At 42.5% G+C, this 20,339-nt stretch overlaps 1 protein-coding gene across 1 annotated transcript in view; it reads left to right on the top strand.

Moving 5' to 3' along the window:
• Positions 1-20,339, top strand: part of METTL15 (methyltransferase like 15) — a 218,555-nt gene that overhangs the window by 175,101 nt on the left and 23,115 nt on the right. Inside the window, exons 4-5 of the mRNA XM_040410241.1 lie at positions 3,272-3,463; positions 12,335-12,513. Coding sequence (XP_040266175.1) covers positions 3,272-3,463; positions 12,335-12,513 — 371 coding nt within the window. The remainder of the gene's footprint in view (positions 1-3,271; positions 3,464-12,334; positions 12,514-20,339) is intronic.

Raw genomic sequence — 20,339 nt, 5'->3', positions numbered from 1 at the left:
GGGTTCATACGACTTTTTGATTAGCTAAAAATTACTAAAAAATCTGTTTTGGCGTAATGTTTATTTCTTTTATTACGGTGTTCACGTGATGGGGTAGATCATATGATATTATTATAGAGCTAGTCGTTGCGGATGCGTTGATACCAAATATGTCTATTTTATTTTTTTTAAAATCTATTTTAAAAAAAAAATTAATAATGGATTTGGGAGGATTTTTTTAAAAATGTTAAACTTCTTTTTTTTTTTTTTTTTTTTAACAATTTTTTTTATTTTAAACTTTGCGTCCCCCATAAGGTCATACAAGACCTCTGGGGGACATTTAACTTAATTTTTATTTTATTTTATTTTTTTAACTATTGATTTCTCCTGTAACTGGGGCTGACATAGTAGCCCCAGTTACAGAGGAAATACACCCCCCAGAGAGGCTGTACAGCATAATACTGCACTGTACAGCCTCAGTGCAGGGCTGATCGTGGTCTATGGAAGACCCGTCAAATCCTGCACTACCCCGGCCGCGGCGGTCACACCGGGCCGGAACAGGAAGCTGCAGATCGCTTCCTCAGATGTATACACAGTGCTCATTCATTGCTGTGTATACAGCAATCTAGAAGGCAGGAACATACAGAAACGGTCCCTGCCTTCTCTCTGGGGTGTCCTGCTGTCACTGACAGCGGGGCCCCCGCTCGGCAGCTGCCCGATTAGCGTGCAGCTGCCATCTCTGAAAGGACATCCCAGAACGTCCATTAAGAGATAAACCGACCGCCCAAGGACGTTTATCGTCAATGGGCGGTCGGAAAGTGGTTAAGTATGACTTTGCCATTACTTTGTTTTTCTGCTAATGGTATTGCAGATCAGAAACTCAATAGACAATTATAGAATGACCCCATACATCAAAGCAGATTGTTTTTAGAAATCATAAAGCTATTTTTCTGACATGAAGCAATAGAGCAATGTACTTCAATCAAAAAAAAGACTTTGAAGCACGAAATATTCACTGTGCCCTCATAAATGATAGTTTTGTTCTATGGGACTCACCATATAGTTCTTTAAATGGAGCTACAAAGGCTGATTTATCATCTCTTAGTAGGACAGAGATGTAATTGTGATCTTAACATACTGCAGATCTCAGTAGATACATCCTGCAGATTCAGGATAAGAAAAGGACATTTGATGACTCCAGACTTGGACCATCGCGAAGGACTAAATGGTGGTCCTCCAGCTGTCTTGAGTGTTACGTTGGCAGTTTTTAAGTCAACATTCCCAAAATCTCCTTTGATGCAAAAAGACCCTTAATTTAGGTCTATGAAGATGTCCTAAGCCATTCTCCATAGCATTGAATCATTTAACTTCTGATAGAACAAGTGAGGCTCTTCTCCACTAGTGTGCCATGCGTGATAATCTTTGCTCTGCTTCATTATTGTTCCTCGGCATGTTTGCCATCGCTCCAGACAGTAGAACTTTTGTTTTACGAAATACAATTAGTTAAGAAAGACGTTTAGTATCTCTCCTTCTTTCATGCAGGGGGACATCACTGAGCGGCATTCATTGTGGACAGACTGAATAGCCATCGGCTATGTGTATTGGTAGACCGTCACTCTGGACATTTTTCCACTGACAGCTTAATTTGTGCCCTTGTTTTCTACTTATTGAGCTGCAGAGTCATTAAAGTTCACATCACCCCTCTTCTGTCTCACTGGTGACTTCCTTCTGGTAATTTTTTTTTTTCTTTTGCAAATATAATAAATTTTAGATATGAAGTTTGGGATCTTGGAGTCCATCTGCATATAATCCCTGGTGCACATAGTCTATCAGTCCTATGGAGTAAAAGCTCTGAACATCAATTTTTTGTTCTAATTATCCTCGAAGAAGTAACGCAATGTTAAAGATGTCGCTTTTCAGAGTAATATTGACGTTGGTTAAGGGTAAAGTTAGATATTTCCTACCATAAAGTGATTATTCCTTTTCACACACTTTTAAAGCAGTTTTAGGCTTTTTTCACACAGTTTTTTTTTAGCAGTTTTTTTTTGTCGTTTTTTTAGGCCTCCACTATTTTGTTTGCACTTGCTTGAAAAAATGCATTGTGTCAGTGTGTTGCATTTTTATGACATTTTTACATTTGTTAATATTTTTATTTTTTTACAGTGTTTATTTTTTTGATATTGACTGCTTTTATAGTGATCTACAGAGGACATGACATCAGTGGGAGGGGGCATGCTTTCCTTTTTTTAAAATGCAGGGTCTGCAAAAGGAGCCACAAAAAAAAATTAAAAACACTCAAACACGGCGGGGTAGGTTTACTAATCCAATAGAGGACATAGCTAGATCATTTTGTCTAACGTTCTCACCTATTGGTTGGCGAGCAGTACAAAACCATGAATATTAGTACCTCTCCTTTCCCCTGAAAATCCACACCTATTTCCTGCTAAGCCAACTCCATGTTGGGTTACATGCAGGTAATTGCTTTACATTTTGCCGTAATTAATCACAAAACATAGGTACGCTCACATCAGTAAAGGCTAATGCATGCGGCCTTTGTGCAGGTCCGAAATATGCAAGCACCGACCATGTGCACCCCGCATCACGGATGCGGACCCATTCACTTGAACCCATTCACAATTTTTTTTTTGCGTTCGGACGGTTCATGGACCCATCCAAGTTGAATAGGTCTGGATCCATCTGCGCAATCCGCACGGATGTAGCCCGTGCATTAGGGACCAAAAATTTTGGTCCCCAATGCACAGAACGGCCGTGTGCATGAGCTCTAAATCAGTGAAATTTTTAAAAAGTGCCACAAAAACACCTAAAAAACATATTGACATAAAATAAAAACAGTGCTTTAGGCATTTATGGGACTCAAAAAAAGGTCAAACCAAATGTATGTGGGATGGATGCCTTAGGCCAGTGATGGCGAACCTTTTAGAGACCGAGTGCCCAACCTGCAACACAAAGCCCACTTATTTATTGCAAAGTGCCAACATGGCAAATTAACCTGAATACCGCAGTCCAATATAGTATATCTTCCATAGGTCATAGTGCACCCTGCGCTGATGAATGGCAGGAAAGGTCCAAGGCATATTGGTACATCATAGACTTTATCAGGGCATGGCTGCCCACAGAGAGGGCTCTGAGTGCCACCTCCATGGCACCCATGCCATAGGTTCGCCACCACTGCCTTAGGCTGTAGTCTTTGAATATTAGCTGAATGCTTTAAGACATATTATGTATGACATTTATGACTGTGTGCTTTGTTTGCTATGTGTTTTTAAACCAGGTATAATATACAGCCATTGTTTGGAAGATTCAGTGAGTGTGAGAACCTACTTCTCTCTGCGGGAGTCCAACCTGGGGAAATCGATGGAGTTCTTATAGATGCTGGGTGCTCATCCATGCAGTTTGACAGACCAGAACGAGGATTCTCACTGAGTAAGGATGGCCCCTTGGACATGAGAATGGATCATCACAGGTAAGTAGCTTGTGACCCATATTAATAAAAAAAAACTCAACTGGTAAACTTTTACATTACTTTCACTGTATATTGCTCTGATACTACTTAAGCTCCTCCTTAACTTTACAACCTTTAAATCAAAAACATATAGTAAAGTCATTTTTTCATGGCTGATCCACAGGCAATTATCAGGAACAAACCAAACGTTCCCAATCATTGCTTCATCGTGAGCGGAAGTAATAGCTGCAATTACATGCAGCAATCGTCTCTGTACATGGGCAAACAATTAGTACTGTGATCGCCCATCCCTCTGTAGATTCATTGTTTGCTGGCAACGCCCCTTGACAAAGGACACATAGTTTTATGGGCTGCATAAAAGACATGCTCACCCAATGAACTAGCATTGAGTTGATCGACGTCACATTTACACAAAGCAATTATCGGGAACAAGATTTCATGTGAACGCTCACCTCTGATAATTGCCCTTGAACATGAGCATTAGGCAGTGTAACTATGGCAGCGAACATTGCACTCCCTTTTGACAGCTGATCCTATCTTTTATGGGGCCTAAAAATCATTGTTGTCTATGGCATATCTCTCTGTGTAAACGAGAATGCTAACTATATGGGCCCTGAACTATCTCATTTATCCCCATACAGTTTGCATCAAGCAGTGTAAAGCCTGCTGATCGACATAGATAAGTGCATGTTGTGGCCCGCATCAGTCTATGTAAAAGGGGTTCTCTAGGCTACAGATATTAATGAGCTGTCCTCCTCTACCCATCCTTTACCCCCCCCCCCCCCCCCCCCCCACTCCTGTCCTACCTTCTCCCCTATCAGCTTTTCTAGGCTGCTGCACCGCCGGAGGCTATACAGTGTACAGAGCTTGAGACAGACAGCTTCGTATACTGTGTAGGGGTCGTTCTGGGGTTCTGCAGCTCAGCTTTAATGCAAATAAATGGGAGCTGAGCTGCATTATGCCGTCACTGGAAACTACACAGTGTAAGGAGCCTTCTGCTCACTGTTTGCACCTGGCACCATGGCAGCCAAAACAGGATTGTAGGGGTGCCGAATGGCAAATATGTGTAACACGGAGAAACCCCTTTAAAGGCTTTATACACATGGGAGCATTTTGTCTAACAATTGCATTTTTCTAATTTTGGCCTAAAATCGTTTTTTTTTTCCCTTCACTTGGCCCTTATTAAAAATGTTCAGCCATTTCTGAGTTACAGGGGTTAAAAATCTGTCTGTTTGCAAGCTGTCTCTTTCTGTTTTCTTTGAATCCTGTCATTTCACCAGCTCATGTGTAGCTCTTATCTCTGATCTCTTGACCTCATAAACATTGAAGCCATGTTCTTATCAGTTTGATAAGAATTGAGCTATATAAGTATTTATGACATCAGAGATAAGAGGTACACATGCGCCATCAGATTAAAAAAAAAAAAAAAAACAGAAAGGGACAGCTTGTAAATAGACTGGTTTTTAACCCCTGTATCTCTGAAATGGCTGAACATTTTTAAAGACCAATTGAAAAAATGAGTAAATGCAGTCATATTTAAAAAAATTGTCCCGAAGATGTCCATAGCCTCTAAGCTTGTATAATTTAATCATACTTAAATGAGCATGAACAGTAAAAGACATGCACAGTTGACGTCGTTGTTCACTTCTATTGGAGAGTGACTGTTGTGCAACAATAACAGAAACCTGACAAACCCCCTCTAAACTCATTGGGTTCAGTTGGATCCATCAGTTTCCAGATCAAAATGGATCTGACATAGCTGAAATGGCTCTGTTAAAAACAGAAGCCATGATACTAGTGTGAATTGAGCCTTAGGTTGTGTTCACACTTGTGTTAGAATTTGTGTTCATAGCGGAAACCATGACGCATTGCTGGACCTTTTGCATGAAGGAAACCACCAATGCGAAAGAGAGCTTATTGACGCTTGAGTCCTTTGGGTTCTGTCGTGGTTTCCATTGTCTTGACGGCAAGCATTTGACTGCATGAAAGACTGATGGAATCTGTGACCAAGGCTCCGAACGAAGCCACCAATACCAATCTGAACATTGCCCAAGTTGTCAGTCTGTATTTTTGCTTTCCCAGAACATTGATGCTGCAATATATGGCCACAATAATATAAAACATGTCTTCTCCATGGACACATGGGCAGTGATGAGTTAGCTACAACTCTGGTCCAATTATCAATGTTCTCCTCTGTTACAAAATCCTTAGTTACGAAGAAATAAAATAATAAAATCCTATTTTTATATAAATTTTGCAGCCAGATCTTGTTTTCACATGCCATGTCGTCCACTATGCGTCCTAACAAATGGTACAAATAACAAAATTACAAGAAGCGTCCCCTCAAACACACGGGAAGCTGCCTGACCTGTTCTCATTGTCGAATAATTGTCAAGCCAATTTATAAAGCACGTGTCAAGCAGAAGACAATGGCAGAAAGAGCACGACGAGGAGACAGCAGCAGTCAAAGTCCAATTATAAAGTTTTCTTGAGAAAAGAGCCCCCCTTCCCACTTTTTCTTCATATGCCGAGAACAGAGATTGTGTAATAAATGTTATCTTAAATTCCTCCTCCAGCGTGTAGGCTGCAAACATAACAAAAATAGTCAGTCGACCAGCTTTATTCCCATAGGTGCATCAAGCAAATCAACCAAACGATTATTATAGCTGCAAGTTTAACCCTTTCCCTTAGGGGATCATTGAATGGGGTTTTCCTAACATTGTATTTTATGATTTTAAGCTTTCCTCTCGACCTGCCAATCACTGGAGGAGGGTCAACTCTGCAGCCAGTGATTGGCTGAGCAGGTATTTCCTGTTTGTCAAGAGTGACCAGTAAGCAGCAACTGTTGGGGACACGAGGAGCAGCATGGTGGAATCGGTGGACTCATGTATGACTTCTCTTCTTTCTTTACATGTGCCCTCAAAGATTATCAAGTGGTCACCCCCTTTAACAAATAAAACTATTTCTTATTATACTTTATGTATCAATTCGTTGCAACTTTTAGGACCTCTACTTGTAGTCATTAAAGGGGTTGTAGCAAAGTGAGAACTATCCTCTATCCACAGGATAGGTGATAAGGGACTTATCTGGGGGGAACCCAATCATTGGGGCACCACTGATTAAGTGAGTGGGGCTTAAAGGGGTATTCCCATCTCAGACATTGATAGCATATCACCAGGATATTGCATAATAATAATATAATAATAATCATTATTTATATAGCGCCAACATATTCCGCAGCACTTTATACTCCAGAGGTTCAAGTACAAACCGAGTCATAAATAACATAGCAACAAAGAAGTCAACCGTTATAACAAGATGAAGGAGGGCCCTGCTTGCAAGAGCTTACAATCTATGAGGGGATAGCGGCGAGACAAAGGGTAACAAGTGCCTGATTTGTGCAATGGTCCGGTCATCTTAAATCACAATAGGGGAGTAGATTAAGATGTCATGGGCCAGTCAACAGCCAACATCTATAGTGCTTCAGAGTGCCTGGGGTGCGGTTTGATGATGGTTCAGGTTTAGAAGAATGATGGTGAATGGAGCAGAGTTAGATTAGGGAATGTGATCGGTTAACCATAAAAAAAAAAGTGTTTTAGGGAGCGCATAAACTGTGGATGTTATGAATTAACCTAATTTCTTGGGGTAGGGCATTTCAGAGAACTGATGCAACTCAGGAGAAGTCTTGGAGTGAGAGGTTCGGATAATGGTGGATGTCAGTCATAAGCCATTGGCGGAACAGAGAGCATGGGTTGGATGGTAGACAGAGATGAGGGAAGTGATATAGGGGGTACAGCACTGTGAAGAGCTTTGTGGCTGAGAATAAGGATTTTAAATTGAATCCTGTACTATGTGGGCAACCAGTGCAATGACTGGCACAGGGGGGAGATGTCGGATTGGCGGCTAGACAGATAGATGAGCCTGGCTGCAGGATAGATTGGAGAGGGGAGAGTCTGGTCAAGGGGAGACCAACTAGTTATGAGTTACAGTAATCAAGACGGGAATGGATCAGGGCAACAATGAGAGTTTTTGTTGTTTCGCCAATAAGGAAGGGGCGGATTCTAGAGATGTTTTTGATGTGCAAGCGACATGAGCAGGCAAGAGATTAAATATAAGGGGTTAATGAGAGATCAGTGTCAAACATAATGCAGAGTCAGCGGGCGTGCTGCTTAGGTGTGATGCTGGTAGTGCCACTCATTGAGCTGGAGATATCAGGTTTAGGTAGGTTAGTAGATAGAGGAAACACCTGAAGTTCAGTTTCAGATAGAGGACAAGATGTTAGAGACAGTGAACAAAGTGGATGAAGTGTATACATCTCAGCCTAGAGATGTACTTTAAAGACACAAGTAGCGGAGTTATAGAATATTGACTTACACAAAGCAAAATCCCCTAAAATTTAACTTTTAATAGTGTAAAATAAAATATAATTAACCCTCACATAAAGACGATAGCTTATAATAATCACAAGTCCACAGAAAATCTAGTGTGACACGATATACTAGATCTACCAAGATAGCTACTAGCGATATAATTGGAACAAGTAAATAGGATTATCTCGGGCATAATATATCATACACGTAAACAGTGCGGGCCACTTAATGCGGTTACTCACGGTTCCCATGATTTTTGCGTGGTGCCACTTGATGAAGTAACTCGCGGTTACTGTGATTTGGGAAGATAACGCCCACCGGGTTGGATGTCTTGTCCCTGGGTGTTTCTTTTGGTGGTGCTGCTTGATGGATAGATCCACGATTTCTATAGATGAAAAAATGACGCCCATCGGGTTATGAAGTCACAGGGTTCTTTTTAGGGCCCTCCTGTCACGACCCTTGGTTAGGTTGTGACTCTGTGTCTTCACATGCGGTTGCCTTTGGCAACGTGGTTTGCATGTGAGGCACTTTTCCTTGGATGTGGTGTTATGTAGGTGTGGTGGGTGTGACCTCAGGCCTCCTTATGTGTTGGTGTGGTGGAGCCTGAAGGTCAGTTTGATTTTGGTTGTCAGCTTGGTGTGGATCTCTGCTCCTGGGCTGTTTGTGATTATGTCTGTGTGAGTCACCCTTATTTATTATTATGTCACGGCGGGGAGTGGGGAAAACCCCCCACCGTGCAATAGCTGAGGCTGCAACGCCAGATAGGAAGGAACAGGGAGCAGGTCACCTCCTTATGTAATCCTGAGCTCTCCCTAGACTCCTAGCGCATGAGCCGTCTCAGAAGGTAAGGGGGCTCATGCTCACCAACCTAGGACCCTGCTATCCCTGCTATGCCCTAGGCCTGATGACAGGGCAGAGAATACCTGTGCATCCACGACACGGATGACAGGCGTCTCCAGAGGCCCAGTAGCTGACAGGATGCAAGGCTATGGGTGAAGCAGTACGGCAGGTAAGTCACACAGCAACATAACAATGCTATTTACACTTGCCTGCCGCAGCCGAGATGCGGCAGGTAAGTGTAAACCCACACCATAACTGCATACACCAGGTGGGGGGAGGAATGACAGAAACACACCGGAGGGGACAACAGACACAGCAAAGGAAACAGAATAATAAATAAGGGTGACTCACACAGACATAATCACAAACAGCCCAGGAGCAGAGATCCACACCAAGCTGACAACCAAAATCAAACTGACCTTCAGGCTCCACACCAGCATATAAGGAGGCCTGAGGTCACACCTACCAGACACACCTTAACCCCGTGCATACCAAAATGGGGAAACACCGCATCCAAGGAAAAGTGCCTCACATGCAAACCACGTTGCCAAAGGCAACCGCATGTGAAGACACGGAGTCACGACCTAACCAAGGGTCGTGACACCTCCTTCCTCTTGTTATAAGGCTAGAGATGTACTAGAAACAAAATCTGATCATAGTCTGTCCAATAGGAACTGTGTAGAGAGAAAAGAGTAGAGGACCTAGGACTGAACCCTGAGGAACCCCAACAGCAAGAGGGAGAGGAGGGGAATTAGAGCCAGAGAATGATATACTGAAAGAGATGTTAGAGAAATAGGAAGAGAACCAGGAGGGAGGTATTTAGGCCGATAGATTGGAGCATGGTGAGTAGGAGATGGTAGTCTACAGTGTCAAGTGTAGCAGAGAGATCGAGGAGAATTAGTAAAGAGTAGTCACCATTGCATTGCATGTCAGGAGGTCATTGGTCACTTTGGTGGGGGCAGTTTCTGCAGAATGTAGGGTGCAAAAACCGGATTGTAATGGATCAAGGAGAGGGATAACCGATGAGGTGAGCGTAGACCAGACACTTCAGGAGTTTTGAGATAAAAGGGAGATTAGAGACAGGCCTGTAGTTAGTTGTGCAAGGCAGGTCAAGAGTAGGGTCAAGAGAAGGCCATCAATGTCGGGCAGGTGTGAAATCGCAACCACCCTCCATTCATAGCTATGGGAGTTCTGAAAACTGCTGACCAATGGCTTAGCTATTTCCAGCAATCCCATGGCAGTGAAGGGTGATGTGGCATGCATGCCGCACACACATCTGGTCAGGATCTGGTTGGAAGAACCCACAGCCTATGTGAGCACAGCGGGAAGTGTAGCATAGGTGGATGGAAGATCAGGTAAGTATTAAACTAATGATCTTCTTTCAAAAAGGGCGATAGAAAGAACTGTTTTTATAAATAGCCCAGAGAACCCCTTTAAAAAGTACTTTTTAGGCTGGAATCACACATGCAGTTTTTGGTACAGTTTTTTTTAAAAAAATCCAGAAGTTGATACAGCAGAAAGATGTATTTCTTTATATTTACCATTCTTTTTGACTCCAAAAACGACATTAAATACTGCATTACTGATTCCAGCCTTGAAGGGGTGTTCCCGTCTGGGACCCGCTCCTATCTCAAGAACAGGGCCGCACCATGATCCAAGAGCATGCTACGCATCCGCGGCTTTCTCCATTCACTACTTATTCAGTTTTGCTCCGTCCTAATACTTGTCTATGGGGACACATACGATTCCGCTTGGCTCCATTATACATGACAGGAAAAAATAGTCCTGTCGACAGGACTATTTTTTTCATTCATGTATAACTGAACCAAAAAGAACCATTATGTGTCCCCATAGCCATGTATTAGGACGGAGCAAACCGAATGCCTCCTAAAGGCTTCCGTTTTGCATTCCGCCCTAAAATTCCATTGTATTCTGTTATAACTCTGTTTTAACGGAACTTATAACGGAATTCGGTAACGCCAATGTGATCCCGTCCTTATCTAACCCTACCAATAACATACGAGTTCTGCCATATACTGGACTTTCCTACAGCTGACAAACTGAGCTCTGCTATATCGTCAAGATGGATGGTTTAAAGAAGTACTCCAGTCAGTTTTGTTTGGACATATAATGCTGACTCACCAGCAGTATTCTAGCAATAATTATTATTTTTTCAACTCATCTAAGAGAGGATGCACATTCAACCTAACATATTCCATCAAATTCTTTGCAATATTTACTCCCAAATACCTAAAACTACTATCTCTATCCACCTGGTGAACTTCAGAACTCCTCTCACCTATCTCATCCCCTAACAACATCAAGTGAGATTTTTCCCAATTTATTTTGAGCCCCGAATAGTATCCAAATCTCTCAATTATTTCCATCTTTCACCATCTCCTCATCGATTTTCGCTAAGAACAACTAGATATCATGCGCATATAACATTGTTGTCTCCCTTACATTACCGTATTGAAACCCCATTAATACTTTCATTCTGTCTAATATTTATCGCTAGTGGTACTATTGCGATTGCAGCGAGCAGCGGCGATAAGGGACAACCTTGTCTAGTGCCCCTAAAAAGGGCAAAAGGCAGGGACATCGCCCCATTCTAGCAATTATTTGATTTATTCCAGGTCAACTGCATCCATACATTTTGAACCCTTGCAATATGGACAGCAGTGTCATATGATCTCACCAACAATCCAGAGGTTGCTCTCCTGCATAGACAGGATATCTGTCTCTCCTGTGTGACTGAGTTTGTGTGAACTGCAAGAATACATCAGCATTTCTAGAATCCGTCTTGGAAGCTTTCGGACCCCTGTCAACCTTCAGCCTCCTTTGTTCTCTGTATGCCACCTCCCAATGCATTGAGTGTTGCTGACTGTATCATTTCTGCCTTATCTAAGGGATCAGGTGTGCTGCAGTAGTTGGTAACTTAAGTCCCTAGAGTGGTTAGCTGCAGAGTTATAAACCCCCCCCCCCCTCTTCCTGGCTCACTCTGCCTGCCCATACAGTGTGTGCTGTGTGCATAACCTCCAGTGTATCTTTTGAGATGCATCTTCACACTGCTGTTCCCTGCCTTCTGCTTGTAAGAACTGACAAGGAGAAACCCATCATAAGCAGGAGGCAGGATAAGCAGACTGAGGCTTCATCACATAGAAAGCATTAAGTTAGAGGAGATCATTTCTATGTCACTGCTCTATTATTGGCTTCCCTTAGATGGGACTGACAGCAGAACAATTCCAGTGTGATTAGATTTCACTCCCCCTGTCTCTAGCAACCCTGAGGCATGATGGGGAATGTTGGCTGCATTAGGGGAACCACATCAGAGGGGAAGAAGCAATCAAGATGGCAGACAAGCTATAGATGGCGCATCAACTATAACATATAAATAGCAATACGACATAGAAATGCTGGAGTGCTTCTTTAAATCTCAATGAGTAAAAGTTTTGGCTGAACAAGGAACTGAAAGTAGGTGGAATGGAAGGTAGGATCTATTTCAGATTTTCTGAGTTATTTTAAAATGTCAGAGTCACACCTATGCAGAGTAAGTGTGCACTTGTGTGTTTTTCCTCTCTCATGTCTCTGTGCTATGAAGCTTCACCTCTTGTCAATGAAAACCGACGTCAGGGAACTAATTGGCTCTCCTTGTGCGTAGGTATCCTGACATGCCCACCGCTGCTGATGTTGTGAATGCTTTAGATCAACAGGCGCTTGCGTCTATCCTGAAAACGTACGGGGAGGAGAAACACGCCAAGAAAATAGCTTCAGCCATCGTACAGGCACGTAGTATATACCCCATCACCAGAACTCAGCAGCTCGCAAGCATTGTTGCAGGTACCCTCATTAATTCTGTACTGTGTCTGGAAAAAAATATATATTAATCCCTCAGGTCCCAAAGGGATCTATTTGTCCTGGAAATCATTCAGGATTTAATCCTGTCTATTCCTCTTTCATGTCAACCGTCCTCTTGATTTGTCATTATATCTTGATTAGATTTTTAAAAAAAAATTTAGGTCCGTTTTTGGTTTTCTTCCATGTTTTTTTTGTATTTTAATTGACAGTCATAAATGTTTGTAAAATGATTTAACGCAGAGAGCACACGGGGACTGAAGATGCAGCCACGAGAGCAGATGGGAATTTTGATGGCGATGGCTTCTTCGAAGTCACATTTGCACTTGTGGCTCAGCCTTGTGATTGTTTGCCTGATTCGTGATTTATTATAAAAATAGGCAAATGCTGCTCGCGGGCTGAGTTATAGCTTGATGGGTATTCTTAGGACTGTGGGGGCTAAAGAAGATTCAGTCATATGCGTGGTTACGTGTTTCAAATTCTTATAAGATATATTACATTAGCCAGAAAATATGAGTAGCATATGTTATACATTAAAACAGTGCTAAATTCTGTCTTTAGGGCATGCTCAGTGCTGATGAATACTTGAATGGTTTTCCAGGTTCAGAATATTGATGGCCTATCTTCAGGGGCGGACTGGGAACTTAAAGTGGCCCTAAAAAAAAATACTAAAAGTGGCCCTGAAAAAAAAAAAAAAAAAATTAGCCCCAGGTTGTAGGCGGATCCAAACTGACAGAAGGCGTGGTCAATATAAGTAGGTGGGGCTAGCAATACTGCACACCATACAATACTGCCCCAGGAGCACAAATGACCTCCCCAGAAGTTGCCCCTCTGTGGTGGCTCCAGCTGCCATGTCCAGCACCTCCTCTTCCAGTTGTCTCTAATTAAGATATGAAAAAGGGGACAGAGGAGGTGAAACACAGGCCACAGCAGCAAGCACTACCAACGGCGTACTGCCTGGTCAAGAAGGAGAATACAGCACTACACAACTCTTATCCAGTGACGTCTCCTCTGATGCAGACATTCCTTTTTCTCATCTCCATTTGGTCAAGGTGATCTTTAACTTGATGCTTAACTTGTCTGAGCTTAGCAACATCCCTAGCAACCAATTGGAAAGTTGCCTACCCCTTACTATATAAGAACCTCCCCAGCAGCCATTTTCTGCGGTTTCTTTGCAGTTCTGAGAGAGAGAGCAGTGACATTGCTGTGCTCTGTGCTTTGCTGAGTCATCTGGATCCTTATTCAATTACATTAGATAGTTAGCTCATATATATAATACAGATAGTCAGTGCTGTCTGTTTTTGGGAATCCCTATTTTATTAGATTTTTTTCCCCATTGTCCCAAACCCAATAAAGTCATCCCAAAGTCCCTCTTTATTTTCTTTGTGTAGTTTTTTTGGCTGTAAATAAATTTTTTGCTGATCATAAGCGGCTGTGGGTGTGATGGCAGCCATGGTCGTGGTAAGGAAGTTGGTTCCAGTGCTGGCCCGCTGCCAGCACGGGGCCGCTTCTCTAGCAAAAGTGAGCCACGCATATTACATTGCCGATTTTCGCAATCAAGAAAATAATGACTGGAGATCACGAATTCTAGAATTGGCGAATATCGCGAAAACAAATTTTGACTATGCTCATCACCACTATTCAGTTGCAGTAAACTTTACATTACATAGTAACATAGTTTATAAGGCCGAAAAAAAGACATCTGTCCATCCAGTTCAGCCTGTTATCCTGCAAGTTGATCCAGAGGAAGGCCAAAAAAAACTTTTGTGAGGTAGAAGCCAATTTTCCCCACTTAAGGGGGAAAAAAATTCCTTCCCGACTCCAATCAGGCAATCAGAATAACTCCCTGGATCAACGACCCATCTCTAGTAGCTATAGCCTGTAATATTATTACACTCCAGAAATACATCCAGTCCGCTCTTGAACTCTTTTATTGAACTCACCATCACCACCTCCTCAGGCAGAGAGCTCCATAGTCTCACTGCTCTTACCGTAAAGAATCCTCTTCTATGTTTGTGTAGAAACCTTCTTTCCTCCAGACGCAGAGGGTGTCCCCTTGTCACAGTTCTGGGGATAAATAGATAATGGGAGAGATCTCTGTACTGACACCCGGGACCTCTGCCGATCAGCTGTTTGAGAAGGCAGCGGTGCTCCAGCAGCACCGAGGCCTTCTCACTGTTTACCGCAGGCCCAGTGACGTCACGACTAGTATCACTGGCCTGGGCAGGGCTAAGCTCTGTTCACTTGAATGGAGCTTAGCCGCGCCCCAGGCCAGTGATACTAGTCGTGACGTCACTGGGCCTGCGGTAAACAGTGAGAATGCCTCGGCGCTGCTGGAGCACCGCTGCCTTCTCAAACAGCTGATCGGCGGGGGTCCCGGGTGTCGGACCACCGCCGGTCAGAAGCTGATGATCTATCCAGAGGAGAGATCATCAGTTTAAACAAAGTGCAGAACTTCTTTAATTCTCTTAGGATACAGGGGTGTATGCCATCTGGTCCTGGCGATTTGTCTATTTTAATCTTTTTAAGTTACTTAAAATGAAAAAGTAATTGAAAGTTAAAGCACTTGTCCCACAAAAAATATTCTACAGTATTCAAACCAGCCACTGGATCTGAATACTTTTGTAATTGCATGTCATTAAAAATTTAGCCTAGCCATTGAATTTTTCAGTAAAATGTACAGTACAGCACCACCTGCTCTTTGTTTTTTGTTTTTCTTATTTCTTTGTCTTGCTCACTGAGAAGGCCGCACATGCTCAGTTTCATTCTTCAACTGCCTCCTGAGCTGTGATAGGGAGAGCTGAGACACACTCTTGAGCTGTCAACTTGATATAAATCTAGCAGAGCAATGAATGGGGAGATCTCTGGATCCATGTGAGGTACAGGACTGGTTTTAGCTTTGTTAGAAAGAGGTTATCATGTGCTATATGATGTCTGATTCTCATTTTTTACATTAGTCATGGGATAACCCCTCTAAGTTAAAGTTTGCTGTGGCTTTTTTTTAACGTTAAACTTCAAGTTAAAGTTATTTACATCTGTATGTCTGCTCTTGACAGCTTCTTCTTTTTTATGACTTCTTCTCTTGCTGAAATGCCTTTTCTGCACATGGTAGTATTTTTTCATTCATGATTTGGATACAACATAAATGTGTCCATTAACTTGGGTTGAACCATGTTCAGCACCACCTGAAAGACCAAGTGTAGCCAGCATAAGCTAAAAGAGTAACTGCCTTTTCATAAAAATGTTGATATCTGATATCCATCGTTGGTCAAGCTTCTTTCACGTGTCCGCGATGACATCCATGATAAGATGGTCAGTGGTTCATCCTTGAAGGGTCGGTATGTCTGTTTTTTGCCCTCTGTGTGTCATCTGTATTCCACACACACTGCTAGGCTGAAAATTAGTCTCCAGAGCATTTCCTACCAACGATTTATGAAAACTAAGGACTGTGGTTTTCACGGGTCCAAAGACTATAATGTACATAAGGGGTCTGTAATCACCAACAAAATAGGCATAGTTGCTAACTGTCCTGAATTTGGCAGTGCTGTCCCTGATTTTTGGAGGCAGTCCCTGCAAATTTGTCCTGCGCCAAAATGGGCGGAGCTGACACAAACCCCGTCCATAAGTGGGAGTTCCTGGTAGGTCAAGGTGTTCCCAGGACAGGGCTTATCTATCCTGATTTTTAGCATGAATAAGGCCTGATTCCATGGTGTCACCTTGGACCCACAGTCAGGAAACCACACTTTCAAGTCAAGATATACATGAAAGAGGCATAATGATTCAGAGAAGTGCATGCTCTTAAGGGTCAGTAGAGGACCCAGTTGAGGGACACCCATAAAACCTTTAATGTCTTAAATGGTTTAATTAAAGTCAACAGATGCTTGAGTGGTTCATGGAGACCACAGACAGTACACATATGCGATTCACTGACCTGTAAAAGAGACATCACCTGGGTCCCACGATCGCAGAAACGAAGGGGCAAGAGCAATCTGTCATCATTTTTCAGAGAGGTGGGGTTAGCTGAAGATCAAGCCGAGGAGAGCAGGGGCATAATGCTCGACTGAGCACTCCTTCGTTTCAGCAATCGGTGGGGGTCTCTGCACCTAGTCATCCACCGATCAAAACCTCTGACGTGTCACAATGACATATCAAAAGTTTTATAAAAGAGACTGGTCTTTGCACAGTCACAAATGGCATATTTGTCCACATCCAGAATCTCATCTGTTACGTTCTATTTGTGCAGTCAGACGACAGCCGTTCTGTAGAGGCTGTTGGCACTATGGGATTTTCCCTCCTACGCAGTAATGATCCATTCACGGTTGAAAATATCATTACTGGGCATTGGGTACACTCTAATCCCATACACCCTGCAATGTAAACTAACCTGCTGCTCTGATGCAATGTATCTGCCCACTGTGTTTTTCTCCTTACAGCTATATGAGGAAATAAATATAATCATAAAATATTCACATGATGCTGTTTTTTTTTTTTTTTGCTGTCAAAGTTGTCTTAAAAAAAAATCTAAAAACTTGTCTACAGAAAATGCTTTCGGCTCAGTATAAATCATCTGAAATCAGCATTGTACGATCATTAGATGAAACTTGCCAGTTCTTATACCTCTTGATCCAAATAACTGTAGATTATTAAAGGGAAGAAAATAAAAAAAATTGGATGGTAAAGTTGAAGTAATATTTTACAGTGCTAGAGGATGTTAATAAATTTCCAAAAGTAATGACTGAATGCATCAGATAGATGCAGCTGCAGGTCCAATCTCTGGAACCTGTACCTATAGGTTGAATGAGTCCCCGGGCCCAGTCTCTGCCTGCCTCCTGTAGATGTGAATGGAATCTGTGACCACCTCTCCATTCATCCTCTTCCTGGTGGTTTGGAGAAACTCTCTCCTTTCTGGAGATAGGTGCCAGTCCCACCTCTGGAACCTGCATCTATCTCCAGAAAGGAGGGTGAGGGGTTCTCTAACCCAGTATTCCTCAACTTCAGTCCTCAGGGCCCACCTGCGGTCATGTTTTCAGGATTTCCTTAGTATTGGGTAGGTGATATAATTAGTGTCAATGCATCAGGACTTGCCACAGGAATTCATTCTGTGGGATATTCTCAAATCATGACTGGCAGGGGTGCCCTGAGGACTGGAGTTGAGGAACACTGCTCTAACCCATCAGGTGGAGAATGAAGGGAGAGGTGGTCACACATATGTTGGGATCTTTCCATTAGTTTATGTTTGAAGCCAGCATGGGTGACCCCATTCTAGAGATAAGTGTGGGTCCAATTGGATATTCCATAGATGTCTAAGGTGAGAATATCCCATAAAGGCAAATTTAACCCTGTAATACATAGTTTAAAGTGTCACTAACTTTTCAAAAAGTTTTGATATGTCATAGAAGACATCTATGACATTTGAAAAGTTTTTGAAAAGTCCGTAACGCTTTTAGGAAACTTCTCCCATAACTCCCATCTCCCATACGGCTAAAATTCTGTGCTGGTTAATATATCTTTAAAATAAGTTAAATAACAAAATTCTTGGTGCCAACACTAGGGGGAGTCTGCTGCATACTGATTATGTATTAAACTCAGTAATGAAACTCTATGTACAGTCGTGGCCAAAAGTTTTGAGAATTACATAAATATTGGAAATTGGAAAAGTTGCTGCTTAAGTTTTTATAATAGCAATTTGCATATACTCCAGAATGTTATGAAGAGTGATCAGATGAATTGCATAGTCCTTCTTTGCCATGAAAATTAACTTAATCCCAAAAAAAACTTTCCACTGCATTTCATTGCTGTCATTTAAAGGACCTGCTGAGATAATTTCAGTAATCGTCTTGTTAACTCAGGTGAGAATGTTGACGAGCACAAGGCTGGAGATCATTATGTCAGGCTGATTGGGTTAAAATGGCAGACTTGACATGTTAAAAGGAGGGTGATGCTTGAAATCATTGTTCTTCCATTGTTAACCATGGTGACCTGCAAAGAAACGCGTGCAGCCATCATTGCGTTGAATAAAAATGGCTTCACAGGCAAGGATATTGTGGCTACTAAGATTGCACCTCAATCAACAATTTATAGGATCATCAAGAACTTCAAGGAAAGAGGTTCAATTCTTGTTAAGAAGGCTTCAGGGCGTCCAAGAAAGTCCAGCAAGCGCCAGGATTGTCTCCGATCCCGCAGCTGAATCCTCTTTAGGAGTGCCACCAGTGCAGAGCTTGCTCAGGAATGGCAGCAGGCAGGTGTGAGCGCATCTGCACACACAGTGAGGCGAAGACTTTTGGAAGATGGCCTGGTGTCAAGAAGGGCAGCAAAGAAGCCACTTCTCTCCAAAAAAAAACCATCAGGGACAGATTGATCTTCTGCAGAAACTATGGTGAATGGACTGCTGAGGACTGGGGCAAAGTCATATTCTCCGATGAAGCCTCTTTCCGATTGTTTGGGGCATCTGGAAAAAGGCTTGTCCGGAGAAGAAAAGGTGAGCGCTACCATCAGTCCTGTGTCATGCCAACAGTAAAGCATACTGAGACCATTCATGTGTGGGGTTGCTTCTCATCCAAGGGAGTGGGCTCACTAACAATTTTGCCCAAAAACACAGCCATGAATAAAGAATGGTACCAAAACACCCTCCAACAGCGACTTCTTCCAACAATCCAACAACAGTTTGGTGAACAATGCACTTTCCAGCACGATGGAGCACCGTGCCATAAGGCAAAAGTGATAATTAAGTGGCTCGGGGACCAAAACGTTGATATTTTGGGTCCATGGCCTGGAAACTCCCCAGATCTTAATCCCATTGAGAACTTGTGGTCAATCCTCAAGAGGCGGGTGGACAAACAAAAACCCACTAATTCTGACAAACTCCAAGAAGTGATTATGAAAGAGTGGGTTGCTATCAGTCAGGAATTGGCCCATAAGTTGGTTGAGAGCATGCCCAGTCGAATTGCAGAGGTCCTGAAAAAGAAGGGCCAACACTGCATATACTGACTCTTTGCATAAATGTCATGTAATTGTCGATAAAAGCCTTTGAAACGTATGAAGTGCGTGTAATTATATTTCACTACATCACAGAAACAACTGAAACAAAGATCTAAAAGCAGTTTAGCAGCAAACTTTGTGAAAACTAATATTTGTGTCATTCTCAAAACTTTTGGCCACGACTGTAGTACTTATCCAGGATCAGGAAAATGCAGCTCTGACCACTATGTAGAAATCTGTAGAAATTTTTGATCCTGAAAAATGTACTTGAAGTAAAACTCCATCATTGCTGACTTTATACAATATGAGCAGTAATAATTAGAAACTCCATTAACCTATGGTAAGGGAATGGCTCGTTTCAGAGCAGTCCGGAAAGAATATCATTTGCATTGCTGATCTGTTAGCAGGCAACAGGCTGCCACTTACAGCACAAATATAGATTTATGGTTTGCTCACCACCATCCGACTGCTGAATTTCACCTGCCTGGAACTTTGTAGATGCCCATAATCACCCGTGAACAGCAGAAGTATTGAATCTGCAGAGGTCCCAAGACTCCATTGTGCAGCACAAGCATTTTAAGGTTCCCATACACATCCGATAGAAGTAGATCGAAGGTTGAACACAGTTGGAGCAAATTATTTCCTAGAGCAGTGTTCCTCAACTCCAGTCCTCAGGGCCAACGTGTTTTCAGGATTTCTTTAGTATTGAGCAAGTGATACGGTTAGCGTCAACGCATCAGCACTTACCACAGTATTCATTCTGTGGGATATTCTCAAATCATGACCGGCAGGTGGGCCCTAAGGACTGGAGTTGAGGAACTCTCTCCTAGAGA

This window comes from Bufo bufo, chromosome 10 (genome assembly GCF_905171765.1).
Source record: "Bufo bufo chromosome 10, aBufBuf1.1, whole genome shotgun sequence".
Lineage (NCBI taxonomy): Eukaryota > Metazoa > Chordata > Amphibia > Anura > Bufonidae > Bufo > Bufo bufo.
Note: the sequence above shows the minus strand (reverse complement) of the source record. Positions and strands in the feature narration are given on the sequence as shown.